This window comes from Perognathus longimembris, chromosome 14, assembly GCF_023159225.1.
Source record: "Perognathus longimembris pacificus isolate PPM17 chromosome 14, ASM2315922v1, whole genome shotgun sequence".
Classification (NCBI taxonomy): domain Eukaryota; kingdom Metazoa; phylum Chordata; class Mammalia; order Rodentia; family Heteromyidae; genus Perognathus; species Perognathus longimembris.
In genome coordinates this window covers 32149587-32164214 of record NC_063174.1, presented here as the reverse complement: position 1 = coordinate 32164214, position 14628 = coordinate 32149587, and the positions used below count along the sequence as shown (strand labels likewise).

Below are 14628 nucleotides of genomic sequence, written 5' to 3'. Positions count from 1 at the left end.
AGTTTATTCCTTGCATATGAGTTCACATCTATAATATTGTATTTGCTCAGTTCCTGGGTAGCACCCGATTATAAAAGGAGCAATTTTACACTATGCCAACGATTTGAAATGTGACATAGAAGCATTCATTTGTAAATATTTTTTGAAAATTTGAAGAATAAATAGCACTGAACTTAGGAACCATGCTACTGAAAACACCGGTCCACAGCCTTTAAACACAGACTCAATGCCTTGGAAATTTTGAATGAGTATAAATATTATTACCTACTATTTTAACAGAACTACCTTTAATGATTTTTAGGTTATTACTTTCTGTGTTAGATGTGGTTTTGCTGTGTTGACCAGGATAGTCTGAAATTCCTGGTCTCAAGGGGTCTACCTGCCTCAGCCTCTTGAGTAGCAGAAATTAAAGGCATGTATCACCATGCCTGACTCTAATAATCCTTAAGTTTAATGCTCCTTTGTTGGTTTTAAAATACATGGTACTTCATTCATCTCAAAGACAGAGAATACATATTCATTGCTCAGCTTAATGTGGAACATTCACCAGACATACCATAATCTGGGTCGAAAGCTCACTTTGTCAAGTTTGAAAGAAGAGCAATCTTTAAAAACTTTTTATGTTCTCAATACAATGGAACAAAACTAGAAATCAGTATCAGAAAGCCATCTGTGTTGTTTGTAAGTTAAACAACACATTTCTAAATAATAACCCACTGGCTGAGAAGTCATAAGTGAGAAAAATATTTAAAGAAAATGAAAACACTGTCGCTCAAATTTATGGGATGCATAAGAAGTGGTGATAAGAGAAATATATAACATTAAATATGTATAATCCAAAAGAAGAAAGTGATAAAAAATAGTAACCTAAGCTTCTGTCTTAGGAAATTAAAGAAAAGCTTGTTCCACCAAAACAAGTAGAAGACCAGGAAGAATAAGCCTTAGAGCAGAAATAGAAATGAGGACAGTGTTAGAGAAAAGAATTGTCCAACCCTCCAAGTTAGTTATTTGAAAAGATCCTTAAAGTTCATAAGCCTCAAGTTAAGCTACCTGAAGGAAAGACAAATTCCAACTATCAGAAGTTGCAAAGGTTTCCCCATTACTCACCTATGGACAGAAAAGCATAGGAGAGCACTTCTGTGAACCGTATATGATGTCGCTGAGAATTTAGAGGAAAGGAACTAATTCCTAGAAACACACAAACTGCCAAAACTCACTCAAAAAGAAATAGATAACTCCAGTTGCTCCAGATACATTAAAAATTTAAGCAGTAATGAATAATCTCCCCAAACCAAACCATAAAACCCCACACAACCACAAAGTATGGACAGTGTCATCAGCAAAGTCTAGTAAACATTTAGGGGAGAAATAATATAAGTCTTTTGCCAAAGTAGCATATAGGCAGAGGGTACCCACCTACTCATCGTATGAGGCCAGTGCTAGTCTCATACCAAGACCATAGAAAGACACAATCAGGAAGATAAATTATAGTTGTTTTCAGAATATTATAAAAATCCTCAACAAAAAAATGGGGATGTATCAAGAGTTACACATGATGACTAAGTGAGATTTAGCCCACACATGCAAGACTGATTCAACATTCAAAAACAAATTAATTCACCATATCAATAGGGTAGAGGAGCAAAATCATGGTCATAATTGGTTGACATAGAAAGAGCATTTGATGCAACCCAACCTCTATTTCAGGATTTAAAAAACCTCTCCTGTTCAAAAGGAAATGTACTCATTACATGACTTATGCAATTGTAACCCCTCTGTACATCACCTTTACAATGAAAATTTAAAAATCTAAAAAAAAAAGTAGCAACAGAGTAGAAGGGTGTCCATTTAATAAGCAACATTTGCAAAGACCCTACTGCTCATACTGGACTATATTTTAGAATGTTTTGTTTTTAATTACATATATACAAACACATATACATATATATACACACACATATACACATACATACACACATATATTTTTTCGGATACTGGGCTTGAACATAGGGTTTTGCACTCTTGCTTGACTTTTCTCCTTCAAGACTGACATTCTACTCCTTGAACCACATCTCCACTTCTGGATTTTTGGTGCTTTATTAGAGGTGAGAGTCTCTTTCCTGCCCAGGCTGCCTTAGAACCATGATCCTCAGATATCAGGCTCTTTAAGTAGGTAGGATTACAGGCATGAGCCACCAGCACCTGGTTAGAATGTTTTACTTTTAAGTGAAAGATGAAGTGATTGCTTTGTGACTAGTGACCAGACATTTTTTAAATGCATTTTGTTGCCCTCACATATAAATGGCAAGCTGTCTGAGAGGAAGGCTTTTGTCATACTCCTTGCCCCTAGAAAATGTATTTGTGCCAGAGGAGTGTTATTTTCTTTCATTTCCTTTGAGTGATTTCATGATACTGTTGGAAGTAGTAAACTTTCAGTGGCTGCTTTGACCTACCTGGAGTCTATCGCCATGTAGTTCAGGAAAATGAAGGCTGGTATCACGTACTGTGAGACTGGGAAGTGTGCTGCTTGTGAAGGGCTGCCTTCTCCAAGTATCTGCTTCACCTCTATTCCTCGGCACCCCCACATCACAGTCACAGAGTAGTTTGTAAAGTGCCATCTCATGAGTGAATAATGCTCTTTTATTAAGAAAACAGGATTTAAATACCAATCAGACCACTTGATTTTTTCCAAACTTTGGACTGAATTGACATGCAAATTTGAATGTATAGAGAACATGGCAGCCCAGTACTTAAACGAAAGGCCTTAGTATAAAAACTCTCTCCCTAGACGTTTCAGAGGAAGAACGTATTTTAAAATTCATTTTCATTCTGAGACTCCTCCATAACCTCCTGATGCATAATAGATTACTGAAAAAGGATTGCATAATGTGACCATGAGTGGTGTATACAAACTCCTGTCTATTATTCATGTGAGCTGGACATTTAATGTGAAATATTCAAAAGAAATGAAATATTAATGCCATTTAGTCATCATCTTATATCTTTGAAGCTAGCACTACCCAAGAATGTGCTTGCAAATGTTGGCATAATCACATATCTTTAATTTTTCAAGTAAAGGACATGAGAACTGTTGGGAAATAGACAAAATTTCATGATAACACCATAATACCAAAAATGACTTAGATCTAGAGCATTGGGCAGAGAGACAGCAAATTTGCTTTGGATTTAGTGTTAGATATCAGAGTTATCTAACAAATATTTTCATTACCCCTATAAAATATAAATACAAATAAATATATGTTATTTATAATATATAGCATTTTATAAATACATATGTATGTATATACATTCCCCCCCCCCCCCCACAAACACACACACATTTGGTGTCATGCCATTCTGGGGCAGAAGTAGGTGAAAAGGTGGATTTATCCTAAATTGAGATTTGACTAGATGAATAAGATGGGAAAAATCAAGGTTCACAGTGTTGAAATGAAAATGTTTGTAAGCAGTAAGCAGATGATGTTTGAAGAAACATTTAACTGATAACAGTTCTATTAGCACAAAGGAAATGGTATTTCAGGATTCAGAGTGGACATGTGAGTCTATCCACAGGCAAAGGCAGGATATGAACCAGAGCAAGGGTGACAGCTTTAACAACCTCCCTCCCTCCCTCCCTCCCTCCCTCCCCCTCCCTCCCTCCCTCCCTCCCTCCCTCCCTCCCTCCCTCCCTGCCTCTCTCCCCTCTCTGCCTCCCTTCCCTTCCCTTCCCTTTCTTTATCTCTTTCTTCTCCTCTTCTTCCCTCCTTCTCTTTCTTCTTCTTTCCTTTCTCCTTCTCCTCCCTCTTTTGTGGTTCTGGGGATCAATCCTAGGGCCTTACTAGCTACATTCTGAGCCTTCTTTGTTTTTGAGATGGGCTCTTGCTTTACTTTGTGTGTGTGCCAGTACTTGGCCTTGAATTTAGGACCTTGTGCTCTTGCTCAGCTTGCCCTGCTCATGGCTGGTGTTCTACCACTTGAGTCACATGACTACAGTCCAGGAATCTGCTGGTTTACTAAAGACATAATCTCATGGACTTTTCTATCTCAACTGGCTTCAAACTGCAGTCCTCTGTTTTCAGCTTTCTAAGTAGCTAGGATTATAGGCATGAACCACCAGTGTACAGTTCATTGCTAACTTTTGACTAGGCTGGCTTCAAATTTACAATCTTCCTCTCTTCACCCCCTGAGTAGCTGGGATTACAGTCATGTACCAATATGGCCGACTCTTTTTATCTTTTTAAATGAGAAAGAAACAGTGATTGGAGAAAGTGTTCATTTCCTTTGAAGAGTTGTCAAGTTGGTTGATTAGAGTTGACATCACTTTCCTTCAACTTAAATTGGTATTTTTGCTAATAATTTCAGACATGGTTAAAAGATTTGAACAAATGGATTAAGTCTGAATTTTATTTCTGAATCATCTTTGGGATAGTAACTGTAAGCATGTAACAGAAACCAAGTAATTTGAGTATATCTCTTATAATAAATTCCGTGAGTACCAAAATTAATGCTGAATTGATTTTTCTGTTTTTGCCCTTAATCTGTGAATCAGAGGATGATGTCAATAACACCTTTGAATTATACCCTAATGAGCAGAAAATCATGGAAGAGATAGCCCTTTCCGTGGAGCAGTTACTAAATGCCAGGAACTTTGTATTAATTATTGCTCATTCCTATAATTTTGAAAATTAGTGTAATTATCTCCATGTTACTATTGAAGAGCCTGACATTCAGCATCTCTATGATTTCAAATCCTACGTTCTTTCAATTGCATCATACTGCCTTTTCTCTTCCAAGAGGAATTTCTTATTAGCACATAGCTACCTTAATCCCCTGTATTCCTGTTTCCCTATTAATTAAACACAGGTCTGAGAATGCTCATTTTGATATAAAGCTATCTTGTTTTGAACCAAAGAAACTTACCCACAGTAATTTTCAAGGTGGTCAGAATATTCTTGCTATCCGTTGCTGTTCAGATAATCAGTCCAGGGTATCTGATACTTTATTTAGGCTGATACAGAAGGAGATAGTTCCAGCCCAGAAATCTGGTCTGTTGATTCTCTTATGTGTTCTGAAATAGATGGCTCAAATCTCTCTGCCCATTTATACTTTACAGTATTTTGAAACAGACTCCCTCTGCATTGCCAAGATAATTACAGTGTGAAATATCCTGTGCCAAATAGTTATGGCACCTTCTTGCCAATAATTGAGATTTTTTAAAAAAAGCTTGTAGAGTTACAGCAAAGAAAAAGGACACTTTCTTGCTGTGAGAACCAGTGGTTTTCTTTTTGAAAGGAAGCAGCTGATGATGGATGAGTAACACTACCATGTCATCTCTTTGCCCAAGAGCATAATTGTTTACCTAAGCTTTTTTTTTCTTATAGATTAAAATCTTATGTTGCAGTCTAATAGATTGATTTAACTGCCTCCATGACTTCCTTTTATTTTTAAGATTAGGCAGCCCATGACAGAGAGGTTAATTGCAACCCAATAGAGCTAGACTAATGTTTTATTAAGAAGTAGTTGGCATCCTGGGCTTTTAGGAGAATAAATGTTCTGATGGTTCCATGAACAACTAGAGAGCAAGTATTAGGCTTATCATCTTTGGCTCCTTGTTCATCTTATCCCATATCGACCACATCTAAGTAATACCAGCAGACGGTGCTGAATAAGCATGCCTACCAGTTCAGTTTCTGTAAAGGTGAGATCAGTAAATGTATCTCTGGGAAAAGTAGAACTGCTGATGTATGTTTCTTCTGCTTCTGCTTCTTTTTACTTATTTATTTTTAGCTGACCTAGACACTGTAGCCCCTCAACTTTTTTTCCCCAAGTTTGATTGTAAATTGAGGCTCCATTTAAGATCACATGAATTCATTTGGCTAATGACATAGGCAATTACAGATGCCTTCAAGATCACAGTCCTAGGGAGAAGGAAATTCAGCATGGCTTTGTTAATAAAAGTGAAAATCTAGCAACGTCTTCAGTGTGCATGAGCAAAACATGTACAGGATCAAGAAGGAGTAAATAACACTTGGCCCTAGTGGCTCAAGCCTGTAGTCTTAGCTACTCAAGAGTCTGAGATCTGATGATTGTGGTTTAAAGTGAGACCAGGCAGAAAAGTCCTAGAAATTCTGATCTCTAGTTCAATATTGAAAAGGCAGAAGTATTGCTATAGCTCAGATGGTAGAGTGCTAGCCTGGAGTGAAAAAAACTGAGAGACAAGACTAACTAACTCAGAGTATACTGATTGAAATCAATATAAAGCAGAGTAGATAAATCAGATAAAGCCATTGTATCTTTTTATTTTCTTTTTGTAATTTTTCAATAGTACTTCTATATTTTTTTATCTTTGGATAATTTTTTTTAACCTGTGCAATGCATGTTTTACTTTCATTGATGTTTTTTTCTTTAGGAAACTAAAATAAGGAAAAAAGGATGAGGTATTCTTTGATTTTTTTCATTATATGCATATAACATTACATATTTTGATAAAAATATGCATACATGAGTATTTTTATTATCTGTAAGTTGTTGTATAGTTGTAAGTATAATTCATCTTTATCAGTGCACAGATTTGAATGAGCTTTTGGAGGTATTTAAATTAGGAACTTTACATAGTAGTGTATAATACATTTTTTCAATAGAAAATGTGAGGATGACAGTAAGTTTCACTGTCATGTTTTTCGTCCCTCTTGTATTTACTTCCTGACATGATATTATGGAAGGAGAAAGCACATGGCATTTGGTGACCTTTATTCTTCTTTGTATCAACAAATGTATGACATTAAGATTCCCTTTTATCTATGTTTATGCAACTCTAGACAAACTTTATTGCATACATGGAATGAAAATTATTTTCTCTTTTAATGCAACTCAGGTATACAAAGGTATACCATGATCTGTCATAGAAATAGGAGCCTTCAATCAGTAACAGATTGACTTGAAAGTTTCGAGAAATAGTCTATACAATTACACTATTCAGGTGATTTAAGACAAGGGAATTATTGTCAAGGAATATTTTAATACAGTGATATCTAATATAGATACTGTCATTTGAGGATATTGTTACCATTTTAGCCCAATATAACAACACTAGCAACACAGGTAATAACAGAGTGAGGCTTAGTTTCATCTGATTGCATATTTACAAATAAATTAATGAATTGCTTACTTATTTCTTTATGGCCTATTTGATGTGAGGCTCTGCACCAAGTCATTGCATTGGGTAACAACTGCATCCGTGTTGCTAGTGTTGTTGGAGGCAAGAAGAAAAATGTGAACACATAAGACCATGGGAATCATAAGGTGTGCAAAATACATTCTTTACTTTTCTTTGCTATTAGTAGGCTGCATTCATGTGACTAAGCATTAAGAGATGAGTACAGTGTAAATCTCTGGTATCAGAAAGAAAATGATCTCCCCAGCATGTACATTGTTGTCTTGAAAGCTTCCTGTTGCTGTGAATGGGCTGACACAGACAATGAGCACATTCAGATCTGTGCTTTCCATGGTCAGCAGTGTGGATGTTGGTCTTTAGGGTAATGCTACCTTGCTCAGGTGGTAACACATCAAAGGATGACATATTCCCTGACATTGTAAGGATGGATGGAGGCAACTCAGTATGAGAGATATTTATTAATAAATTCTGATGTGTAAGGCCTGGAAATGATTGGCTGTATGTGTGTTTGTGCACATGAAAGTTTGTGTTGACAAACAGAAATATCATGAAGTGAGTTACGAAGATCAGGAATAGTTGGAAGATGCAGGGCTTGGTTCAGGAGAAGAGAATGAGGAGATCAGTGTTTGGAGATGCTGAGTGTCAGATGTCTCTGTAAACAGAATGGTAAGAGGTGGCTATAGCAAATAGACATGTGGCTCTGGTGCTCAGAGCAAAAATCTAGGCTGAAGAAAGAGATTGTGTGTTATGTTTTTCAATTGACATTGAGGTTTTTAGTAAGCTTGTGGAATCTCTACTGCTTTTTATTTCTCCCTCTCTAGCACATTATAGAGAGAAAGCTTTAGGGTTGCATGTAATTCTCCACACCTAACATTTTTCATTCTAAGCATGAGGATGATATGCATTTATAAAGAGGAAGGACTGGAAATTCCATCAGTTGATGACAGTTTACTTCTTTCCTACCCTAAAGGAGCTGAACTGGTGGGGGAAATGCAAAGCTTAAATTAAATCAGGTTTAGACTAGTGTAATAATAACATATAATGTCACTTGCATTGTACGGTTTGATGGATATTAAGGTGGCATATCTTCTGGATTTCTTTCTTCATCTTTTATCACTTCATCTGAAATTTCATCATTCCATCAATGATTTCTTTTGACAAGTTGGAGCTCTCATTTTTAAGGATTTGTTTAACAAATACCCTGTAACAGAAGTTATCAAATAGTTTTAATGAAATCTACTAGATCAGAGCTTTTGAGCTTCTTAGAGAAAGGAGAATAGAGACAGGACTGGAATATGGTTAGTTTTGTTCTATTTGTTCACTTCTCATTGACATTTCCTTGAAATTAATGATTTTAATAATGGCAGTTTGAGATTCCCAAAAGAAATTTCTTTCCCATTAAATTCACATTCATTTCTCCTAGAATCTGGTGCTCTTTTGTAAATCATTATTAAAATTCCGGATATTCTAAACATAACTTTTAGATAGCATTACAGTTGTTCATAAGAGAGAAATAACAATTATCTATGTTACAGGGGAGATAGAAGTATGGGATGTGAAGCATAATACATGAGGTTCATTGAAATTGCTCTTTGTTTTTTATGTGTGTCTATTTGCACACAAATACACAGCAGGGTGGTTTTTATTTGGTTAATATCCACTTTTATAATGAGTAGCAATTGTATAGCAATAATAACTTCTATTAAAATAGAAATAGCACTGGTTTGAAATAGTAGAAGCATATTTTTGTAATTTATGTATTAGTTCATGGCAAGTAACCCTGGCTGCTCTGTAACATTCTTCCATTCAAGTGGCGTTACCACCTCTCCAGGTGTTGTCATTAGTATCCAGCTGGTAGGAACAGAGGCCACACTTGTTTCTTAAGTTGTGATGTACATGGGACACATATCACTTCTGCTTGTGTTATGTTGGTGAGGCCTATGGACACAGACCACATCTAAGTGCGAGGTATGCTGGGAAAAGTGTTGTTGTCTAGGCAGATAGCAGGACTACAGTTATCTGCAGATAATTGGGACTATATAATAGATATGAGGAAAGTAAAACATAAAGGTCACATGTAAAAATTGTTCATTACTTTATAACCACACATCAAATGTATGCTGGTGTCTATGTAGGAGTAAACTGCCTTTAGACTGACACTTTTCATTTGTTCTGGATGTTATGTGGTTGCTGAGATCCTTTAAGTATAAGCAAGAATGCCATTTTCTTTTTCCTTTATGCATGAAAAACTGAGACTATCTTTCCTCATTCTTAAGGTTGGACCAAATTTGCTAGATTGACACGGGCTCTGACGAATAGCCGAAGTGTTTTGCAGCAGCTCACACCAATGAATAAAACGGAGGTAGTCCATAAACATTCAAGATTAGCTGAAGTAAGTATGAGACTGACTTTGCTTCCCAAGAGGGTGGTGTTGGTTGCATTTTATTTTGTTCCAAATGATCAATATAATTATTTCTAGTTATTATATTAAAAAGTCTTAGCTGGTAATTAATTTTTTCCTTGCAGTATCAGGCACTCTCACTGTTTCGTCATCTGAGTTTTTTCTTTGTCATTGTTTTTTCTCCTCTTTCCCTCCCTCCCTCCCTTCCTTCCAACTCTGATCCTCAGATTGTACTCAGTCTTCTGAGTAGCTAGCATTGCAGGGGGTTGAGCCACTGGTGTTTGCATTGCTTTGTCTTTTGATTATAGTTATTGTTTAATCAATCATCCCTAATTTGTAAATCTGATTCTGAGAGGCAGAACTGCTTTCTGTCAGGTCTTAGGTTTCATTTTAGAGAACATAGAGAAATAATCACACTGTAAACTAAAATTTAATCTGTGGTCCCGAAGTTTGTACCCTTAGAATTTCCAAAAACATACCCCAAAGAAACACTACTTATACATCAAAGACGTATATAATTTGCTCAAGTTAAAGTATCTGCTTTTGCTGTGAAATTTGAGGCATAATGACATTTATTTTTTTGCAACATGTGAATTTGTTCTCAGTTCCCCAGTTTCAAAGACTCTAGTCTTCATGTAAGCAGTTAATTAATGTCCTATGTGCATTGATGTTTTGCTGATTGGCTTCAGCTGGGTTCCTTTTGTGCAGACTGGAGATAAACCTACACACCCTGCCCCTTCAGAGGTCTGACTCTGTTAAACAGAGTCGATGCTTTCAGATATCCAGAGAAGAAGAATGTGTTTGATGGTACAAAATTATAATGGAGCTGGATGACTGTGGCTCACGCCTGTAATTCTAACTACTCAGGAGGCTGAGATCTGAGGATCATGGTTTGAAGCCACCCTGGGCAGGAAAGTTCATGAGACTCTTATCTCTTATCTCCAATAAACTATCGTGCCGCCCCCCCCCCCCCCCCCGCCACCCAAGCCAAGCCAGAATTGGAGCTGTGGCTCAAGTGAGAGAGTTTGAAAGGGTGTTAGCCTTGAGTGAAAAAGTCCAGGTACTGGCTGACAGATCAGATCAACTTTTGTAAAGTAAGTAGACTTGGAATGACTTCCCTTAAATAAGTTTTAGGACACTTCCAAGGAAAGAAATGAAACTACAAAGTGTTGTTGACTAGAAAGTCAAGAATCAAAACGAATAGGCTGTAGCTTGACTGAATTCATTAGTAACTCTGCCCACCTGTCCAAATCATTTATTGACTTCTTTTTCTCTTTTTAGGTTCTTCAGCTGGGATCAGATATCCTTCCTCAGTATAAGCAAGAAGCGCCAAAGACGCCACCACACATCATTTTACACTATTGTGCTTTTAAAACGACTTGGGATTGGGTGATTTTAATCCTGACTTTCTACACGGCCATTATGGTTCCTTACAATGTTTCTTTCAAAACGAAACAGAACAATATTGCCTGGCTGGTGCTGGACAGTGTAGTGGATGTTATTTTTCTTGTCGACATCGTCTTAAATTTTCATACAACTTTTGTGGGGCCTGGTGGTGAGGTCATTTCAGACCCTAAACTCATAAGGATGAACTATCTGAAAACCTGGTTTGTGATTGATCTGCTGTCTTGTTTACCTTATGACATCATCAATGCCTTTGAAAACGTGGATGAGGTAAGTTGTGGTTGTTTTGAGTACTGTGAATTATGTGCTTTGAAAACATCTGAATCAAAGGATCCAATAGGTGTGATTCAAACACGTTTGAACTTCTACTTTCAACCATTATCTAACCCAAACATGTAAAATTATATTTACTTACCTTAATTTTCACCCATTATATTTACCCCCCCCCCCTTTTTTTTTTTTTGCTGGTCATGGAGGTGCTGTCCCTAGGCTTCTTTTACTCAAGGCTAGTGCTCTACTGCTGGAGCTACAGCACCACTTCTGGCTTTTTCATTGATTAATTGGAGATAAGAGTCTCATGGACTTTCCTGCCCAGGTCTGGCTTCGAATCTGGATTCTCAGATCCCAGCCTCCTCAGTAGCTAGGATTATAGGCATGAGCTACTGGCACCCGGCTATATTTACTTTTGTTAAGTTATTTTTAATCCATTTATCTCCTATGATTTCTAGTTGAAAATGCTAATTGATAGTACAATCGCTGTGGTTGGAGGCAATGGTGGAGGAAATGGTAGAGAGCACATGTGGCTAACATTGGTGTCAAATACAGTTCAACTAGAAAATGCATTGAAGGATGATGATGTAGATGTATTTTCTTTGAAAAACAGTAGCAATTTTTAAACTATATGTAGGTAGATCTTTGAGTCCTACTCCAAAAATGCACAGGAGCCAGGCTAGAGTTAACATAAAAGTGAAGACAGCTTCATAGTTTTGTCGTTTTTTTTTTTTTTTTTTTTTTTTGCCAGTCCTGGGCCTTGGACTCAGGGCCTGAGCACTGTCCCTGGCTTCTTCCTGCTCAAGGCTAGCACTCTGCCACTTGAGCCACAGCGCCACTTCTGGCCGTTTTCTGTATATGTGGTGCTGGGGAATCGAACCTAGGGCCTCAGTGTATCCGAGGCAGGCACTCTTGCCGCTAGGTTGTATCCCCAGCCCCCAGTTTTGTCGTTTTAATTTTTAAGTTTTGTCTGAATTCCTTTGTGGGTAGAAATTGGATGTTTTTTTTTTTTTTGTCAGTACTGGGCCTTGGACTCGGGGCCTGAGCACTGCTCCTGGCTTCTTTTTGCTCAAGGCTACCTCTAGCTCTCTGCCACTTGAGCCACAGTGTCACTTCTGGCTGTTTTCTGTATATGTGGTGCTGGGGAATTGAACCCCGGGCTTCATGTATATGAGGCAAACACTCTTGCCACTAGGCCATATCCCCAGCCCGAAATTGGATGGTTTTTGATGTCTGGTCTAATTTAAGGTTGTGGTCATACAATATTGTGTATGTAACTGGAAATATTTATGATATGATGTGTAATCTGTGTGTGTGTGTGTGTGTGTGTGTGTGTGTGTGTGTGTGGTACTGAGGTTTGAACTCAGAGCCTATGCACTGTCCCTGAGCTTTTTGGCTCAAGACTCTACCACTTGAGCCACATCTCCATTTTCAACTTTTGGTGGTTAATTGGAGATAAGAGTCTCTTTCCTGCCCCATCTGGCTTTGAACTACAGTTCCAAGATCTTAGCCTCCTGAGTAGCTAGGATTACAGGTGTGAGCTACCAGCATCCAGCAATGTATATTATCTGAAAGACCACTTCATTCACAGCTTTAAGTCTCTAACTATTATTTACAAGTTGCTACACCAAGCTAATAGAATGCAACCTCTAATTTCAACTAATTAAACATAAATGAATCAATATAGAATCTGTCATTAAAATGTTTTCATAATAATAATGTTACTAAGTTGATTTTCCTAAGGATTCTGCTGTGTGCCTGTTAAGATTGTTCAAATGAGAAAAACAATCCTCGCATGTGGTTGCTTCTCTGAGGATAGGAGGTAGATAAGATGGTAAATTTCTTTTGTGATTCTTTTCTACAAAATTTCTGTAGTTAGTCAACATACAAGGCTATTGATATTTACATCTCCAGAAGTAAAGTGGACACATTGTATTTGATGTTGTTCACACAATTTTTAAAAAATATGAGAGTAAGGAAAGCATAATAATTTTCTAGGTTTTGTTTCCTTGTGCCAGTACTAGGGTTTGAACTCAGGGCCCGGGCACTGTCCTTTACTTTTTTTGCTCAAGGCTGGTCCTCTATCACTTTAGCCACAATGTGCTTCTGGTTTTGGTTTAATGGGAGAGATAGGAGTCTTATGGAATTTCCTGCCCTGGCTGGTTTCAAGACAGAATTCTCAGATCTCAGCAGCTAGGATTACAAGGTACTGACACCTGGCTTCATTTTCTAATTTTAGATTATACCTACATCCAACTTTTAAAGGCACATTTATTTCTTTTAAAAATGACTATCCGGAGAAGGTTAAGAGAAGTTCACTTGGCAAATTTTAATCATATAACAAAGGGACTAGAAGTGGTATTTAACTTACTACCTGGGTTAGTATTCCATAAATATGATGTAGGCATATTGATTTTTAATACAAAGTAGTCCTTATAAATGGATTCTAAATAACTTGATCTGCTAGAAGTAGAGTAGAATGGTGGTTACTAGGGGCTGGGATAAGTGGAAGAGGGCTCAGGAAAATGTGAATCATATAGCATACAAATTTTCAGTTGGTTGGTTGTGCAACATGGTAAATATAGTTTTCATAATATATTATAATTCTTCAAAAATTCTGAAAGAGTGAATGGATGTAGAGATTATGAATTTCCTAGTTACCTGTGAATTTCTATAATAAGACACCCAACTCAAGCTGCTTATGAAAGAGTTTATCTTGCTTCATATTCTATGTGCTTAGAAATTCAACCACTAAATTCTGTTAATTGCATCAATGTGTAAGAGATATTCTTTTAACATCATACTCTTAAATAGGATTCTCATCATTCTACCCTTTCACTTGATTGATAGTTTAGCTAGCTAAAATATGCTAAGCTAGAGGTAGGTTATTTTTTTTTTCCTTCAGAACTTTGAAAGGTAGGGTGCCTTTGAAGTTTGCATTACAATGATGCTGTTTATGAAACTTGAAGCTGTTGTGATTTCTGTTTAATTACATGTGACCAGAGTTTTATGTTATCTTCCCTAAGGACTCAGAGTTTTTCTGATGGTTTGGCTAAGTTTTGGGTCCTTTTCATCCATTTTGATGGTTAGTGATTGAGGGGTTCTATACAACCTGAAAAAGCCAGTCTTCCATCTAGATATTTCTTCTTGTGCTCATTTTCTCTACTCCTTCCATTCTCCTCCATTTTCTCTCTTGTATTTGTATGTTGTACCTCCTGGATTGGTTTTCAAATTTCCTTTTTTTGTTGGGGGGGGCTACTTTTTAATTCTTAATCTTTGTGTTGGAAGATTTCATTGACATTGTTTTCTAATATTCTCTGTTCTGGGTAAGTGCATTTTTTTCTTAATGTCGATTTTTCTTGCTACTAACACAGCTTAA

At 37.0% G+C, this 14628-nt stretch overlaps 1 protein-coding gene across 1 annotated transcript in view; it reads left to right on the top strand.

Annotated features, from left to right (window-relative positions):
• Kcnh5 (potassium voltage-gated channel subfamily H member 5) overlaps positions 1-14628 on the top strand; it is a 282922-nt gene that overhangs the window by 39886 nt on the left and 228408 nt on the right. Inside the window, exons 5-6 of the mRNA XM_048362527.1 lie at positions 9451-9566; positions 10857-11249. Of these exons, the coding sequence (XP_048218484.1) occupies positions 9451-9566; positions 10857-11249 (509 nt within the window). The remainder of the gene's footprint in view (positions 1-9450; positions 9567-10856; positions 11250-14628) is intronic.